The sequence below is a fragment of the Antechinus flavipes genome, chromosome 3, assembly GCF_016432865.1.
Source record: "Antechinus flavipes isolate AdamAnt ecotype Samford, QLD, Australia chromosome 3, AdamAnt_v2, whole genome shotgun sequence".
Taxonomy (NCBI): Eukaryota; Metazoa; Chordata; class Mammalia; order Dasyuromorphia; family Dasyuridae; genus Antechinus; species Antechinus flavipes.
In genome coordinates this window covers 584,558,101-584,577,252 of record NC_067400.1, presented here as the reverse complement: position 1 = coordinate 584,577,252, position 19,152 = coordinate 584,558,101, and the positions used below count along the sequence as shown (strand labels likewise).

The window sequence follows — 19,152 nt, the reverse complement described above, 5'->3', positions numbered from 1 at the left end:
ATAAAAATTTTACTTATTTATTTTTGCTTTTTTTTCTCTTATATATAATTCTGTTTTTAAATATATATATTTAAAAACAGAATTTTTTTTAAAAAAAAGGAAAACAAGACAAAACAAAACAAAACAAAACATTGCCATGTGCCCAGCAGAATATCAGGGAAGATTTAACATATATAACAATAAATTTCCTATTTAAGAAAGGAATAATAGTAGAAGAAATTATATTCAAGAGTGTCCATCTTTACTTCCTTGTAGGTTATTCTTCCGTTTTCTGCTACACACTTTTTTTTTACTTTACTCTCTCCCCTTCCCTTTTATTGCCCCCATCTTCCTGAAGCAAACTATACTTAAGCAAAGATATATTTATGTATACATATATAGATATGTGCATATGTATATATGCTCACATACATATCTTTCAAGAATCATCTTTCTTTCTAACTTGGGCTCTTTGAGATATCTCCTCACCCAGCTATTTGATTGATTTTATTCTCATGTCCCCAGGATGTAACATAGAAAATGCCGCCTACCCATTAGGCATCTGTGCAGAACGCACTGCCATTCAGAAGGCCATCTCGGAAGGACACAAAGAGTTCCGGGCTATTGCTATCACCAGGTGAGTATCCAAGACTAATTTATGGAGTGATAGGTTGATGGCTAAAACTGGAGGGGACCTTAAAGCATAGAATGCCAATGTTGGGAAAGAACCTTAGAAGGCAGGATGTTAAAGCAGAATATTATAGCTGGGAAGGTTCCTTAAAACCCAGAATGTCATACAATCGATTATTCTTTTTTATTCAGTAGAGGATACCTGAAAAGACCTCAATGATAATATAAGCCAGCATTACTAACAGGGACAAAGCATGGTCTAGTATAAACAAGAGGTCATGTGGCTTAGTAAGAAAACAAACCAATGGATGTGGATTTAGAAGACCCAAGATTTTAATTTGAATCCTCCAATTCTGCTACTTGCTAAAATTGGGTCAAATCATTCAGTCTTCTTGGGTTCAGTTTTCCCTTCTATAAAAACAGCAGTAACAAATAATAACATCTAAGGGATCGAATTAGATGATGTCTCTTTCAGCTTTTATGATGAGAATTGATTGTTTTTAAAAGTCCCTTCCACCTCTAAGCCCTTTGCTCCTAAAAAGTAGTGTGATATAATGAAGCACGTGCCCTTCTTCTCCATAGAGAGATGGGAAACGTCAAATGTTTTACATGGTTGGTTTGCTGATTATTTGCTCTGTTGATATGTTTGCTTGACTTTTTCTTGCTTATCAATGAGGATCCAATGGGGATGAGGGCAGTATGTTTAGGGAATGACTTATGTTTAAAAATATAAAAGACATCCATTGTTTTTAATAAGAAAGAGGGGAAGGAGGAAAAAAGAAAGAGAGAAAGGGAAGAGGAAGAAAGGGAAGAATGAGGAAGTGAGGGGAAAAGAGAGAGGAAGGGGGAAGGAAAAAAGAGAGTGGAAGATAAGGAGGAAGGGAAGAATGAAGAAAGAGAGAAAGGAAAAGAGGGAGAAAGAAAGGGAACAAGGAAGAGAGAAAGGAATAGAAAGAGAAAAGAAGAGTGAGAGGAAAAGAAAAAAGGAGAGGAAGGAAGAAGGGATCAGAGGAAAAGAGGAAGGGAATGAGAGGAAAAGAAAGAAGAAAGGAAAAGAGAAAAGGAGGAAGGGAAGAATGAAGGAGAGAAAAAAGAGGGAAGAAGGAAGAAAAAAATGAAGAAAGGCAAAGAGGAAGAAAGAGAGAAAGGAAGGGGAGAGAATAGGAGAGAGGGAAGAAAAGGCAAAAAGTAGGGAGGGAAGAAAGAAAAGAGGGTAGAAAGGGAGGAAAGTGAGGAGATAGGTTCTTGTCCTTGCTCTATGACCTTAAACAAATAACTTCTTCTGATTCTTATTCTGCAAAATGAGATGGACTGAATGATCTTGTGATCCTCTTCAAGCTTCCAAAAAACCATGAATCTACATGTTTGTTTTTTTAAAGAAACAAAACTATATTTCTTGAAAAATATTCTCCAACCCAGGCTGGCTTTTTCCTCCCCTTCCGTTGTCAGCCCCCAAAATCAACAAGTTCAGACCCAGGGAGCGGGGTTCTGTCCATCTGCAGTGACTCGAGACAGTGGCTGGGGGGATCTGAGTGGCCTTCTTCCTCTCAGCTGTGAACACCCCTCCTCTAGGCCACATTGCTGTGATGATTTCAGGTCCTCACTAACTTGGGCCAGAGCAAATAATGACTTGCCAGGAACATTTTGTCTCAGGGAACTGGAATTAGGATGCAAATTACTTTTCACAGAAGGTAGGAGAGTAGAGTAAAAAAATGACAATTTCAAAACCAAATCCAAGAAATTAATCATATTTGGGAAAATATGGCCAGAGCCGTGGAAAGGCTAATGATGTGGCAGACCGAGTTGTTTACATCTCCTGTTCCCCTCCACCCACCGCTCACCTCCCCATGGGTGTTTGCTCTAGGTTATTATTGACGTCCAAGAAAGAGGTCCCAGCCGTGATTAGCAAATCTATCTTATTTAAACAAAGCCCACACACATCTCCAGGATCCAGCCACCCTGCTTATTATCTGCCTGCTTCCCGGAGCCAGAATTCACCTCTGATTGCTCTAGTCACTTATTCCATATTGCAAAGAGAATGCAGAATGCCCTTCTCCTTATTAGAATTCACCTCTGGAAAATTGTGGAGTAGGGGAGTGAAAGGAGTCTTGGCTTAGGAGTTAGAAAGCCCATGTTTAAGGCCCAGCTCTGCCACTTATTGGCAAGATGACTTTGCATTGTCCCTGGTACAAGGAGCTTCCAGTGAGGAAAGTCTCTTCACCAATGCAGATTGCCATTCGCTGTGTATTGATCATTCTGGGTTGTCTGGGGCCAGAGGGGTGGTCTTGAGAGGTTAAATCACAGGATTATAAAATTAGAAGCTGTCAAATCCAGCACCCTCATTTTACAGATTAGGAAATTTAGGGGACAGCTAGCTTGGTACAGTGGATAGAGCACCAGCCTTGGAGTGAGGAAGACCTGAGTTCAAATCCAGTTGCAAACACTTAGCATTTATTAGTTGTGTGACCCAATTGCCTTACCCCTCTCCCCCCCCAAAAAAAAATAAATAAATTAGAAAATCTAGTCTTGAAAGTGGTTAAGTAATTTGGTGAAGGTCCCACAACTGCCAAATATCTGAGGTAACATTTGAGTATTTAAACGCAGGTCTTCCTGACTCCAAACTTAACACACTCCATTCATCTTGCCATTTAATGACTTGCCCAGGGTCACACAGCCAGTTTTTATCAGAGGCAGATCTTGAACCCAAGTCATCCTAATTCTGACAATTCTCCTCTATGCCTTGATGTCTCTCATCAATTATTTCAGTAAGTCTGACTCTTCCTGACCCCAGCAAAGACACTGGAGTGGTCGGCCATTTCCTCCTCCAGTTCATTTTACAGATGTGGAAACTAAGGCCAACAGGGTGAAATGACTTATCCAGGATCACACAGCTAGGGGTTTGTTATTTTCTTCTCCAGTGCATTTTGCAGATGGAGACTGAGGCAAACAGGGTGAAATGACTTGTCCAAGGTCATAAACAACTAGTCAGTGCTTGAGGGCAGATTTGAATTCAGGAAGACGAGTCTTCCTGACTCCAGACCCACTGGGCCATGTAGCTCCTCCACCATCTCTCAAGATCTACCAATATAAGCTATCAAACAACATGTATTTATTAAATGCCTACTGTATGCCAGGCATTGAAAATGAAATGGTCCTTGTCCTTAAAGAGCTTAGAGTCTAAGGAAGACCATAGTTATATATATATATATGAGTACGTGCAAAGTAATTGCAAGGGAAATTTTTGGAGGAGCCAGTCACTTCTCTCTTTGATTCTTAGATTCCTCATCTGTAAAATCAGGACTCAAACTCAGGTCTTTTAACTACAAATTCAAGTTCTTTCCACTGTTTCAGGCCACCATTTTATTTCAAGGTTGAAAATTATCAAATAAGGTTTTTGGAAACACTATCCTCTGCAGAGACAAATCGGTACAAGAGCTCTGTCTACAGAGACCCTCAGTCTCTGAATTTTGCATGTTCATAATGTCTTTAGTTTCTCATGCCAAGGAATTTACAGCACATATGCTTTTAAAATTTTATAAATGTGAGCAATCAGTCTCAATAAGCTGGTTCATTTGGAATATTCCTGTGCAACAATCGATCGTCATTTAGTAGGAAATTACCACTACTAATAATAGTTTATATTCCTATAGCCCCTTACCATGTGCCAGGCCCATTGATAAGCACTTTACAACTATTATCTCATTTGAACCTCACAACAACCCTGGAAGACAGTGCTATTATTATCTCTATTTTACACATGAGGAACCTGAGGTTAGGTGACTTGTGCAGGTTTACACACCTTACAAGTGTCTATAGCTGGATTTGAACTCAGGTTTTCCTGACCCAAGGCCCAGTACTCTATACATTGTTCCTCTGATCTTCTGTGCTAGGCACTAAGGGTAAAAAGACCATGAAACAATCCTTGCCCTCAGGAAGCTTAGATTCTGTTCAAGGGAAATAGATGTATATAAATAAAAATGATGTAATTTTGAGGAAAGGGGCACTAAGAAATTAAGAGTGAGAGGATTAGGAAGCTAATTTTGAACTGTGTCTCTCCTCCGTCCCCAGGCAATTCAGATTAAGTAACTTGCCCAGGGTCACACAGCTAGGAAACATTAAGTGTTTGAGGTCAGATTTGAACTCAAGTCCTCCTGACTTCAGGGTTGGTGCTCTATCCACTGTGCCACCTAGCTGCCTTTTGATGGGACCTGTTTTGAAGGAAACTAGGGATTCCAAAAAGCAGAAATAAGGAAGGAATGTATCCCAGGCACGTAGAACTGCAAAGTCTGAAAATAGAAGATGGAATGTCATGTATGAGGAAGAGCAATAATGTGTATTTGGCTGTATCATAAAAGTCAAGAAGAGAAGTAATGCATAAAAAGGCTGGAAAACAGGAAAGGCCTGGGTTATAAAAGGCTTTAAAGGACAAAGAAGTTTATATTTGATCGCGGAGGTCATAGGAATTTCTGGAGTTTATGGAGTAGAGGAAAGGCATATCAGAGAGATTACTTAACAGCTATGTGGAGAATGATGGCGAAGGAAGACATAGGGAGAGACTTGAGGCAAGGAGCCAATTAGGAGGCTATTTTAATAGTTTAGCCAAAATGTGATGAAATTGTGAACTCAGGGTGGGTGCCATATGAGTACAGAACTTGCCTCTCTTCTAGTTCACTCATATCAAAGTAGATCTGCAGTTTCATAAAATGTGAAAGGAAATTTGAAGAAACCTAGAAATCATTTAGTCTAATCTGCAACTCCAGAATTGCCTCTATATCACTATATCCCTTTGAGGTTTATAAAATGCCTCATCCTCATTGGAAGAATACATTAATTCTAAGACATGGATATTACAGTTGTCATTATCCCCCCTTTTATAGATGAGAATACTGGAGCTGTGACTGGCCCAAGGACACAGATAATAAGTGTAGGATGAGGTATTAGAATTCTCATTGATAGGCTATATCCAACAAGTAGTCATTCAGCCTTTGCTTACTGACCTCCAGCAAGGGACAAGTCACTACTCCATCCTATTCCACTCTTGGACAGCTCTGATTATTAAGAAGTGTTCCCTGATGTCAATCCTAGGTCTGCCTCCTTATTGGTTTGCCCATCATCTGCCTCACTTCCTTGTGATTCTTGAATTGTTTAGCAGAGTGATTCATTTCCTTCTTAAAGAGTATAGAACTCGGGGCAAACTGGGTTGTGTCCCATAATCTTATCTTCTGGATCCCTCAACTCAATCTCTTGGCATCCTGTCCTTCTAGGTCTGTCTCTCTTTGAAGTCACTCTTCCCTCCAGTCCACCCCAAGAACCCTTCCCTTTCAACCTCAACTGGTTATGATCTCTCCCTCAAAGTAGTGGATGGAAGTTGCAAAGGGACAAGTTTAAGATCTTCCTAACCAGGGTCTTCAAGCAGAGGCTTTTCTGACCATTTGTCAAGGAAGCGGTAGTGAGTTTCTGCTTAGTCAGGGTCTAGACTCAATGCCTTCTGAGGCTGTCCTGCTCAGAGATGCCACAGTTCTGACAACAGTATTTTGTACTCTGCTTATATATGAATTCCCATTCATTTTGTATTATTAGTTATTTGGGTTTATATCTAATCTCTCTGATGAAAGGCAGATTTTGGAGTACAAGTACTAGGTTTTGTTCAGCAACTTCCTCCTTTTGTGACTCAGAACAAATTATTTAATCTTTCTGAGCCCTAAATTTATCATCTATAAAATGAGGAGGATGGATTAAATAACCCCTAAGAGCCCTTTTAGTTCTAAAGCTATAATCTTATGGTTAAATTATAAGCTCTGTGAAGGCAAGGGCTGTCTTGTTTAATTTTTGTGCTTCCTTTTGGGCTGATCACAGAATAAAGGTTTAATTAATACTTGTTTATTTGATTCAACTAAATTTAGCAAGGAAATCTCTCACCAGTGTTCCCTAGTTACTATATTCCTTATGCATTTTCCCTTTTCTGTTGGCAATGTGGGAATCTATGAAGAGGGTATATCCCTAAGTAAGTATATTTGAGAAGATTTCCCCTTGATCTTTATTTTAAGGTGCTATTTAATTGAATGACTTGTGTTTCATCATTTTAAAAGCAAGCATTTATTAAGCATCTACTATGTACAAGACACTATGCTCAGGTGCTAGGAATCGCCACCCCTCCAAAAAACAAAAACAAACAAACAAAAAAAGGAAATCATCTCTGCTGTTTCCCTCTATTCTAATGGGAAAGAGGGAATTAGGCAAGTGGGTCCAAAGTATATAATAGGTAACGGTGCCATGTAATAGCAGAGACACTGTGCTAAGTGCTTCATAAAGAATCCTTATAACCATCCTAGGAAGTAGGTGCCATTATTTTCCCCATTTTACAGATGAGGAAACAAGTTAAGTGACTTGACCAGAATCATATAGCTAGTAATTGTCTGAGTCCAGATTCGAACTCCAGGCTTCACGTCCTACCTCTGTGCCAGCCAGCTGCCTCATATACAAGAGTATTTCCAGAAAGAGCACAGACAGAAAAAGTCTTGTGGAAAAGGCCCATTAAGTAGAAATTCAGGTCTCTGATGGAGAGTGGAGAATATAAAAGAAAGGAGAATATTCTCAATGTTAAGGACCCATGTGCAAAGGTATAATGTTAAAAGATAGAATGACATGTGGGTAGCATCACCTGAGCCCCTTGGTCTAGTTGAATGATCCCATTAGTGAGTTAATTGTTAAATAATTATTTAATTGATGGATTCTGTGCTTTGCTTCCCCAGTAACTTGAAGAATGACTTTATCGCACCATGTGGAGCCTGTAGACAAGTAATGAGAGAGGTGAGTTTTGTCTATTTTTGAATCTTCCAGACTGAGTGAACGGTTGCTCTTCTGCCTTCCAATTCGACAAATTCAGCAAACATTTATTGAGGTTGTGCTATGTTCCAGGTACTATTGCTAAACACTGAAGTAAATAATTCCTGCCTTCAAGGAGTTTAGATCTGTTCTCCTCCACAATCATGGCAGCTCTGAATCACTGGTTACATGATATACCTGCCGACTAGTACTCTAGCTCACAAGTCCCTGCTGGTGTCCTTCCCATTGATATCAGTCAGCTAGACTTCAATGAACTTTTATGTAATGGGCTGAGGCTTGAGTTGATGCACTGAGGTCCCAAGCACATGAGGCTAAATAGTAATTGGAAGGGGAGGAGATGGTTCAGTGGATAGAGAACTAGCCTTGAAGTCAAGAGGAGACCTGAGTTCAAATCCAGCCTCAGACACTTAACAATTTCTGGTTGTGTGACCATGGGCAAGTCACTTAACCCCAACTACCTCAGCAAAAGCAAAAAGAAGAAGAGAAACAAACAGAAAGGTCGTCGCAATGGCAAAAGCCAGCTAGCAGAGCGAGAGAATCTGAGCCAACCATGGCAATGGCAATCCCAAAAGTCTCTCCTTCCCCTTCCTTTTCCACTCCCCTGTCTCCACCCACCAAAATCGTCATTTCCTATACAACACATCAGGACTTGCACAAAGAGTGGGCGGGGGCCATTCTTTCTCCAAGCTTATATATTAATAGAGTATGGTCTAATTACTATTTAGCCTCATGTGCTTGGGACCTCAGTGCATCAACTCAAGCCTCAGCCCATTACACTTTTAGAAAAGGGTATTTCCTGGGCATCTGGATGGCACAGTAGGTAGAGGACCAGCCATGAAGTCAGGAGGACCTGAGTTCAAATCTGGCCTAGGTGACCCTGGGCAAGTCACTTAGCCCCAGTTGCCTCAGCAAAAAAAGAAAAGAAAAGAATATTGACCAAGATAGTATAGTAAGAACAATTTGCATAAAACATTTCCCTCCAAAACTATCTGTGAAACTGATCCATAAATATACATAGAATGCAGGGGGGAAGTAAGACATGTCTTTCACACACATAAAGTTCTAGTAACTGGAAATTCTTTCGAGAGTTTATACCTAATATTCTGTGGTTCAAGGGGTAATAGTCCTTGAAACTATATCTTCCCTTGGGTGGCTATCTTTCTGTACCCATTTGTATCTGTATTTGTCTATAATTGTCCTAGCTGGATGCATTGCCAGAAGCAGCCATATGTTCATGGGCAACATGACCGTGTGGGACATGGGGACAGCCTCTCTTCCCCTTTGATTCCTCTGAAACATCAACCTTAAGATTTGTTGCCTCCAAGAGAGGAGATGGAAGAACAGAGGTGCAGATTAGCCCCTCCTTTTTCAGGTGACCATCTGTTTGTATTTGGCAGGTCTCTCAGTTGCCAGCTGTGTGCCTGACCTCCTATTAGTCTCTTTTCTCCAGTGTCATGGTCATGGAGAAGGTCATAGAAAAGAAACAGACAGACAGGAACTTATCCAAAGAGCAATTCTCTCTTGGGGCCTAAACCTGGAGTCCTTCACTGCTGGTTCACTGTTTGACCAGCCTTTCTTTAGCAAAGCAAGATGATGTGGTCTTAACCAATCACAAGATGTTTCCTGGTATTATCTGCCTTTCACCCAAAAATCTATGAATTTTTTCAAATGACTTGAGGATTTGTCCACACAGTTGATGAAGTGGAAAGAAAAACTCTTTAATATGTAGTTGATTCTGTTGATTAATTGATTCTATTAAGGTGTCTGTACTTTCAATAACTTTATTGAGATGGTGATAGAAATCCCCACCCATACATGATTCCTTCCAACTTTAAATGTATAATCTAGTCATCTTTGCTACTTAAGTTTTGAAAACATCTGTCAAGCATCTGTCTTCATTTTCAAAAAATTAGACATGGTAACCAAAATTGTTAATAGCATGTTAGGCAGTGGCTATGGAAGTCTACTATCCACTACCATGGCCAGACCCCAACTTCAGGATTGTGCTCAGGTCTCGGTGATATATTTTAGAAAGGACATTTATATGTGAAAATATGTTTAATATGATTGTAGATGTATAATCCATATCATGCCATTTTGGGGAGAAAGGAAGAGAGGGAGAAAAAAATTAGAACTTGAAATACTAAAATAAGTAAATGTTGAAAATTGTCTTTACATGTAATTGGGGAAAAAATTAAATTGTATTGAGTGGAGGGAGGAGAAAAAAACATTGATAAAATGGATTAAATCCAGGGAAGGACAATAAGAATGGAAAAGCACTTAAAATCCCCGTCAAAAATTCCACATGCCAAGAAAACCACATTAAAAATTCAACCCGCCAAATGTCAGCTCCAATAAAATCTCTATAAAACTTAAGAAAAAAAATGTAATGGCATAATGGAAGCAAAGGACTTGGGTTCAAAATGCTATTCTGATACTTTTGACCTGTGTGATGTTGGGCAGTGAGGATTGCTTGAAAGGTCTAAATGTGGCTGATTTGAAAAAAGAAAGATTTTGAGGCACATGATCCCTATTTTCAAACTTGTGACATATAGTCAAGAGGAAGAGGAGTTGTGTTTTCCCCAGAAAATAGAAGAGGAAACAATCAATAGAAGCTGTAAGAGCTGGATTTAAGCTTAACCTAAGGAGAATGTTCCTCATTATCAGAGCTGTGCAGAAATAGAATGGGACCTGTGACTTGAGAGATAGTAGGCAATGCATTCGGAGATCTTCAGGCAGAGACCAGGGGCTCACTTGTTTTGTTTTTGTTTTTTTTTAAATAACTTTTTATTGACAGAACCCAGGCCAGAGTAATTTTTTACAGCATTATCCCTTGCATTCACTTCTGTTCCAATTTTTTCCCTCCCTCCCTCCCTCCACCCCCTCCCCCAGATGGCAAGCAGTCCTTTACATGTTAAGTAGGTTACAGTATATCCTAGATACAATATACGTGTGCAGAACTGAACAGTTTTCTTGTTGCACAGGGAGAATTGGATTCAGAAGGTAGAAATAACCCGGGAAGAAAAACAAAAATGCAAGCAGTTTATATTCAGGGGCTCACTTGTTAAGAGTGTCGTCTCAGATACCATAGCTTGTGTGAATTCTTTAACCTTGGAAAGAAAGAGTTGGAAGTAGAGGAATACGTAGTGTCAGGACAGACACAGAAGAAAGAGCTACCAAAGTGGCCCTCACAGATTTTCCCTTTTCCCTCCTCCCTCCTCACTGGGAGTCCCAAGAAAGAGATACTATGGTGAGGGGACCCTGGAATGGGGCCAAGCAGGGGATCAGACTGGTGGTGGATTGTGAGATAAGAGAACAGTGGTCTGGAGGCTTACACAGAAAGAACAACCCAAAATGAATGCTTCTGATGCTAACGCCCCGAGACAAAACCTTGCTCACGCTCCCTCTCTGTTCTCAGCTCTGTTTAGGTTGGGATTGATCTCTGTGCCTTCTGAGGTTGCTTCCTGCACTTCTGTTTCTCCCTTTAAAGAGGGAGAAACTGAGGCATAATAATGTTATGATCCTTACATTGAATTCCCAATCCCTATATTTTCACCCGCCTGCATTTTGGATTTCCTTCATAGGTTAATTGTACAATATTTCAGAGTCCGATTTTTTTTGTACAGCAAAATAACGGTTTGGTCATGTATACTTATTGTGTATCTAATTTATACTTTAATATATTTAACATCTACTGGTCATTCTACCATCTAGGGGAGGGGGTGGGGGGAAGGAGGGGAAAAATTGGAACAAAAGGTTCAGCAATTGTCAATGCTGTAAAATTACCCATACATATAACTTGTAACTAAAAAGCTATTGATAATGTTATGATCCTGAGGACAAATAAGGAGGTATGACTAGCACTCTAAATCCCCAGTGCCCAGCATTTTGTGCCCTCCAAACCCATTAATTGATGGCAGAGGAGAAAAGTTCGGACAAATAGTCTTCAGGAAAAAAATACCACACTGGGAAAAAAAAATTCAAATAAAAAAAAACAATATGAATTCTAAGCCAGGCACTTGACATTTCAATCTTGGCTCCTGCTGTGCTTGGGATTGGCCCTGGCCCTAGGACCCAGTCTGCAAAGTGGAAAAATTCCCTTTCTGAAAGAGATCCATAAAAGCCCAGGTGGCAGATTTGGCCTGACAGTAATTCCGTGATTTGGACAGCAGCACATATGAAATGCTTACTGCAGATTGGAAATCTATCTGCCTCTCCACTGGTCCACAGGAGGGATGTGACCACCTGCCCTGAATTGCTGGGAGGCAATTTAGGAAGATGGAAACCTAGCAGAAGAGAAAGGACTCATTTTTCCCCAATGCTGTGAGCTTTACAGTCACTTCCAGCTCTGACATTCTATGTTCCAAGGTCCCTTTTGACATTAATGTTTTGTGTTCTGCTGCCCCTTTCAACTCAGACATTCTGTGTTTTCATTCTAGCATTTAATGAGTATAATGAATGTCCTTGGACTGTGAAATTTTGTTCTCCAATGTGAATGAATCCGAGCACTGAGATCAGAACAGCTGACATCTGTACATCAGTTCAGCTGAAACAAAAGGGAAATCAGCATTTCCAGGAGCAGGCAGGGCTTGCCAGGGTCATAGAACTTCCAAAAGCACAGTGGCTGTCTAAAAATGGCGGTATGGATGACTTTGGTTCCTGCTAACCTATAAGTGGGGAGGACCAGATAGTGCCAGGAAGCAGAGAGAAATGCGCATCTAGGAAGAGTAATATCATAATTGTAGTTGTTTATCTGGCACGCTGAGGTTTGCAGAGCACTTTGCATTTATTTCTTTTGTGGAATTTGACACAAATTAAAATCCTGAGATACAGAGTTCCTGGGCAATTAATAATCAATGTATTAATTAGCAATCATAAATTGATGGTCAGTAGTTTCTCAGTAACCAAAGAACCTAAGGGAGAACCTGGAATACCTTCTGAAAGAGGATTCCCCTGATAATGAAAATCAACCTTTGTTGATTGAGGAACATTTATAGGATGTAAAGTCTTCGGCTCCTCCTGATGAGAACGTGGCTTGATCGTGAGACTGGGCAGCCCCCAGCAATCTGGGCGGGGGGATCCATGTCCATTTGGAACTGTGTGGCTGATTTTCTCCTTCATGACCAGGCTCACTCTAAGCTCTAATGGGGGCCACGGGTTCCCTTCCTTCAGGGTGAAAGTTCTTTCTCCCAGAATGGATTTTGATGATATTGGAAACAGAATTCAAAATTGATGAGAATGTTCTTTGAGGACTCGGAGCATTCTCATTAGTCAGCCATACCCTTGAGAGACTGACCGACCTTAATAGAAGTTATAAAAAATAAAAAGGAGAAAAGGTGGATCACAATTAATAATTAGCTATTAATGCAGTAGTTCCATATTCTTCTGAATTTCATCTCAGTAGATCCAGCCTCGTCTGTCAAGAGAAGTAACAAGGGGACGACATAATGCATAGAGGGCTGGCCTTGGAGTCAGGGAGATCTAGTCAGGAAAGAAAGGGCAACTAGGGGGCGCCATAGTGGATAGAGTGCCTGGATTTGAGTCAGGAAGATCTAATCAGGAAAGAGGGGCAGCTAGGGAGCATCATAGTGCACAGAGTGCTGGACCTGGAGTCAGAGAGATCTAATCAGGAAGAGAGCCACCTAGGGGGTGCTATAGTGCATAGAGCGCTGGGCCTGGGGTCAGGAAAGAAGGGGCAGCTAGGGGGTGCTATAGTGCATAGAGCACTGGGTCTGGAGGCAGGAAGATCTAATCAGGAAAAAGGGCCAACTAGGGGGCGCCATAGTGCATAAGGTGCTAGGCCTGGAGTCAGAGAGCTCTAATCAGGAAGAGAGCCAGCTAGGGGGTGCTATAGTGCATAGAGCACTGGGTCTGGAGGCAGGAAGATCTAATCAGGAAAAAGGGCCAACTAGGGGGCGCCATGGTGCATAAGGTGCTGGGCCTGGAGTCAGATCTAATCAGGAAGAGAGCCAGCTAGGGGGCGCCATAGTGCACAGAGTGCTGGACCTGGAGTCAGAGAGATCTAATCAGGAAAGAGGGGCAGCTAGGGGGCGCCATAGTGCACAGAGTGCTGGATCTGGAGTCAGGAAGATCTAATCAGGAAAAAGGGCAACTAGGGGGCACCATGGTGCATAAAGTGCTGGGCCTGGAGTCAGAGAGATCTAATCAGGAAGAGAGCCACCTAGGGGGTGCTATAGTGCATAGAGTGCTGGACCTAGAGTCAGGAAGATCTAGTCAGGAAAGAAAGGGCTGCTAGGGGGCGCCATAGTGGATAGAGTGCCTGGATTTGAGTCAGGAAGATCTAATCAGGAAAGAGAGCCAGCTAGGGGGCACAGAGCATCAGGCCTGGAGTCAGGAAGATCTAATCAGGAAAGAAGGGGCAGCTAGGGGGCGCCATAGTGCACAGAGTGCTGGATCTGGAGTCAGGAAGATCTAATCAGGAAAGAGGGGGCAGCTAGGGGGCGCCATAGTGCACAGAGTGCTGGACCTGGAGTCAGGAAGATCTAGTCAGGAAAGAAAGGGCAGCTAGGGAGTGCTATAGTGCATAAGGTGCTAGGCCTGGAGTCAGAGAGCTCTAATCAGGAAGAGAGCCAGCTAGGGGGTGCTATAGTGCATAGAGCACTGGATCTGGAGGCAGGAAGATCTAATCAGGAAAAAGGGCCAACTAGGGGGCGCCATGGTGCATAAGGTGCTGGGCCTGGAGTCAGATCTAATCAGGAAGAGAGCCAGCGAGGGGGCGCTATAGTGCATAGAGTTCTGGGCCTGGGGTCAGGAAAGAAGGGGCAGCTAGGGGGTACTATAGTGCATAGAGCGCTGGGCCTGGGGTCAGGAAGATCTAATCAGGAAAAAAGGCCAACTAGGGGGCGCCATGGTGCATAAAGTGCCTGGGCTTGAGTCTGAAAGACTCATCTTCCTGAGTTCAAATCTGGCCTTGGACATTTACTACTTGGATGACTCTGGGCAAGTCACTTATCCTGTTTGCCTCAGTTTCCTCATCTGTACAATGAGCTGGAGAGAAGTAAGTGGCAAACCACCTCAGTATCTCTACCAAGAAAACCCCAAATAGGGTCAATGAACAACAACAAAAAAGTCTGTCAAGAACTTTTTAGGATACAAACCTCATGAACCGGTGTATTTTGTTAACCTTCCTAGCTTTCTGTCGTCTTGGAAGTTCAAAAAACTTGTCCTCTAAACTTTACCCAAGAATGTGAAGCAGCCCAGGACCAATTAGAGGTTCAATGACCACTTGGGAGGGGTGTGGTAAAAGTGAGTCTTGTCCAGGTGTGGGTCATCTGTCGAATGGCGGACCAGATGTCCTTGGGAGCCCCTCCAACTCTGAGATCGCGCCCACCGCTGTGACGGAGGCTTTGCTCTGGGGTCACCCAGATGTAGGCTGGAAGTTCCTTACATGTTTATGTTCTCGGTAACTGCTTCTGGGGACACATCATACAGATTTCTCAACTCTAGCCCCATTCCTCTAAAAGAGGTGAATTCTATATCATGGTATCCTGGTAACTTGGAGAGCCTGACAGCCACCAAAGTGAAGGAAGTTGGTCTGAGGATCCTCGATTCAGAGTTAGAAGGGATCTTAAGACCATCTAATCCAGCCCCCTTATTTTACAGCTAAGGAAACTGAGGCCTCCAAAGCAGACACCAAAGGTCGCATAGTAAGTATTAGAACTAGGATTTGATTTCAGATCCCAAGCTCTTTCCTCTATATTGTTTAAGGGAAATGCTCCTGGAGTAATTGTGCCACTATTCCTCCAGTCAGGGTATTTAGCTAGTTCATTTAAGGATGAGGGAGGGTGGGTTAACTCTGCCTGTTGTATGCGGAAGAAAGGAACTAAATCAGTATTTGTCATAGCAACTTCATTAAGAGCCTAGATTTTCCCTTTCACGGGTATTTTGGGCGCTTTGTCAGGGTGCTGACCTACGAGGAAGGGAAGAGGTGATGGAGGGCAAGGATGGAGTAGAGGGTATCTATATCTGCTGACCCCCTAGATCATACAATCATAGAGGCTGTTGAGTCCAAACAGTTCATTTTATACATGGGGAAACTGAGGCATAGTCCTGGATCACGCGGCTAGTGTCAGAGATGGGATAGGTGTCGTGGCTCTGCTTGGAATCCAATGTCACCTCCGTGGGAGGTGGAGTATATATGTGATCAAACACTCTCCTCTCTCTTCTCTCCCTAATCCTACACATCCTTTGGATGAGGAACAATCCCAAGGTAACAGATGTCATTTGTCTAAAATCTATACTAAGTGGCCTTTTTGGTCTTTTTTTTTAGTTTGGAAAACACTGGTACGTCTACATGACAAAAGCAGATGGTACGTATGATGTCAGCACCGTCCACGAACTCCTGCCTAGATCATTTGGACCAGATGACCTGAAGAAGTCCAAGTAAAGCCTGACAATGGAGTTGTCCAACTGAAAGCCTTTTCAAGCACCTGTGCAGATTCCCTCTTAGAATTTTCCAGTATCATCATCCCCACTGCAACATGATATGACTTTATCCAATGCTGCCTAGGTCGGAAGCACTGACTGCATCTCCTGTTCAGTCTCGAGACCTCTTTACCATTTATATTTGAAGTGCCTTGAATATACTGCCTAGTAATAATGGAAAGTACAGCAATCCGGGAGTCCAGAGGCCTGTGTTGTATTCCCAGCTCTGCCTCTAACTTCCTATGTGACCTCAGAAGTTCACTCTGAACTCTGCAAGCTTCAGTTTCTTTTGTTATCAAATCAGAATGTTGGCCTAAATCAGGGACTCTTAAGTTTGCATCCTGGATATACTGCAACATATTTAGCATATATAGGACTGCTTGCCATCTTGGGGGGGGGAGGGGGAGGAGGGAGGGAGGGAGGGGAAAAGACGAGACATAAGCGATTGCAAGGGATAATGTTGTATAAAGATTATCCTGGCATGGATTCTGTCAATACAAAGTTATTATTAAATAAAATAAAATTTAAAAAAAAAAAGTTTGCATCCTGGACAGTCTGGAGAAGTCTATGGATCCCTTCTCAAAAGAATGTTTTTAAATACACAAAATAAAATACATAGAACTGATTTTATTGAAATACTAATAACAAAAAAATGTTTTTTTTTCAAAAATAACAACAAAAACGAGTTCATGGAGTCCAGGTTAAGAACCTCTGACCTAGTTAGTCTCCAATTCACAGTTTTCCAATTCAAACATTCTGTGTGTTAAGGTCCATCCTATGTGTTCCAGCTCAGAGCTAACATTCTACTGTTCTCAGCTGTCCGTAGAAACTGTACCAATCTGAAATCCTGCTGAGAGCCAAGACCTCTCTCCCCATCTCCATTTTCTGTTGTGGATAGAGTCAAGAAGTAATTTTAAGTAAGTAATTTAAAAAATTATCCAATTTCTATTTTAATTCTCCATTGCTGGAACCAAAATAATCACTCTTTGGTGGCCAACATTCTGATGATTGTAGCTGGAGCCATGGGGGCCAAAGTCACTGTGTATTCATAATTTAAGTCCAGCTTCGTCTCTGGATGCTGCACCTCCTACTCCATGAGCTCCAAGCCCAAACCAAAAGATGTGATTCCTCCCCAAATGTCACTCAAAAACCCAAAATGTCATAACAACCAAGAAAGGACATAGACCTCTGCTGTTTAAGTGTCAAATGTCCTTTCTGGGTTGTTGTATAATTTGCATGGTATCGGTCCCATCCAATCTCAAACTTAAGAGGAAAATGATCCTCCATGGTCCTGTCATTTCTTTTCCTGAATCCTTGATACAATATTCTTGGGGTATTAAATTATTAATGTTAATGAAGTTGCTATAAATATGATAGACACCCTCAACTAGCCTATGCTCAGGCCTTGCTCATTCCAGCCCATACTCAATTTAACCAGTTTATTCACAAATCCAATAGAACAAGGATAATCAATAAGACAAGCCTGATTATTGGCCTTCATTATCTTCTCCCATTGTATTATTTCACTGTCATTTCTTTTCCTGTGTTTACCACAAAGCCACCTTCATATACTTTATTTTTGTTTGTTTTTGAGAGGTAATCAGAGGTTGTGACTTACCCAGGATCACACAGCTGGTAAGTATCTGAGGCTGAATTTGCACTAACCTGAACTCTGGTTCTCCTGACTCCAGGCCTGGAGCTCTGTCCACTGGCACACAGCATCTGTCAGTTGAACCTCTTTATCCATAGTGAAATAACATCCAACCAACCAGACCCAATCAGAACATTCCTCATCAGTGTCTTGACTTCAAAATATTCTTGCCTGAAGTCAGGAACTCTATGGACACAATTACAAAACACTTCCCACACAAATAAAGTCAGATCTAATCGGAAAAATATCAAGTGCTCATACATAGGCCAAGCTAATATAATAAAAATAACAATACTTCCTAAATTATTCTACTTATTCAATGCCATATCAATCAAATTCTCAAGAAATTATTTTACAGAATAGAAAAAATCTGGAAGAACAAAAGGTGAAGAATTCCAAGGGAATTAATTTAAAAATGCAAATAAAGGTAACCTAGATCTACTAGAACTCAAACTTATATAAAGCAGTGGTCATCAAAATCATTTGATACTGGCTGAGAAAGAGTAGTCAATCAATAAGATAGATTAGGTTCACAAGACACAATATAATCAATGACTCTAGTAATCCAGTGTTTGATAAACCAAAAGACTCCAGCTTCTAGGATAAAAACTCACTATTGCCAAAAATTGCTGGGAAAATTTGAAATTAGTATGGCAGAAATTAGACATTGACCCACATCTAATATTCTATACCAAGATAAGGTTGAAATGGGGTCATGATTTAGACATAGTGATACTAAAAGCAAATTAGAGAAACAAAGAATAATCTACCTCTCAGATCTATAGAGAAGGAAGGAATTTGTATTTCATAACGTACTCTAGTTTTTCTTTGGCCCCAAAGTGTATAATTTTGATTATATTTAAATTAAAAAATTTTTGCACAAACAAAACAAATGCAGTCAAGATTAGAAGGGAAGCAATAAACTGGGAAAATTTGTTTATATCCAAGTATTCTAATAAATGCCTCATTTCTAAAATATATAGAGAATTGACTCAAATTTATAATAATTCAAGCCATTCTCCTATTGATAAACAATTGAAGGATATGAATGGATAATTTTCAGATGAAGAAATTAAGAGCATTTCTACTCAAATGGAAAAATGCTCTAAATCACTATTGAACAGAGAAATGTAAATTAAGACAACTCTGAGGTACCATGACACACCTCTCATGCTGGCTAAGGTGACAGGGAACGATAATAACAAATGTTGGAGTGGATGTGGGAAAACTGGGATACTGATATATTGTTAGAGTTATGAATTGATCCAACCATTCTGGAGAGAAATTTGGCACAATGCTCAAAGGGCTATCAAACTGTGCATACCCTTTGATCCAGCAGTGTCTCTACTGGGCTTGTATCCCAAAGAACATAAAAACAGAAAAAGGACCCACATGTGCAAAAATGTTTGTGGCAGCCCTTTGTGTAGTGGCAAGAAACTGGAAACTGAGTGGATGCCCACCAGTGGGGAATGGCTGAATAAGTTTTGGTATATGAATGTAATGAGATATTATATGTATAAGAAACATTCAGCAGGATGATTTCAGAGTGGCCTGGAAAGACCTACATCAACTGATGCTAAATGAAGTAGAACCAGGAGAAC

At 41.1% G+C, this 19,152-nt stretch overlaps 1 protein-coding gene across 1 annotated transcript in view; it reads left to right on the top strand.

The window, feature by feature from the left end:
* Positions 1 to 19,152, top strand: part of CDA (cytidine deaminase) — a 36,346-nt gene that overhangs the window by 16,766 nt on the left and 428 nt on the right. Inside the window, exons 2-4 of the mRNA XM_051988355.1 lie at positions 505 to 616; positions 7,362 to 7,419; positions 15,746 to 19,152. The exon at positions 15,746 to 19,152 is cut by the window's right edge and continues 428 nt beyond it. Coding sequence (XP_051844315.1) covers positions 505 to 616; positions 7,362 to 7,419; positions 15,746 to 15,862 — 287 coding nt within the window. The 3' untranslated portion in view covers positions 15,863 to 19,152. The remainder of the gene's footprint in view (positions 1 to 504; positions 617 to 7,361; positions 7,420 to 15,745) is intronic.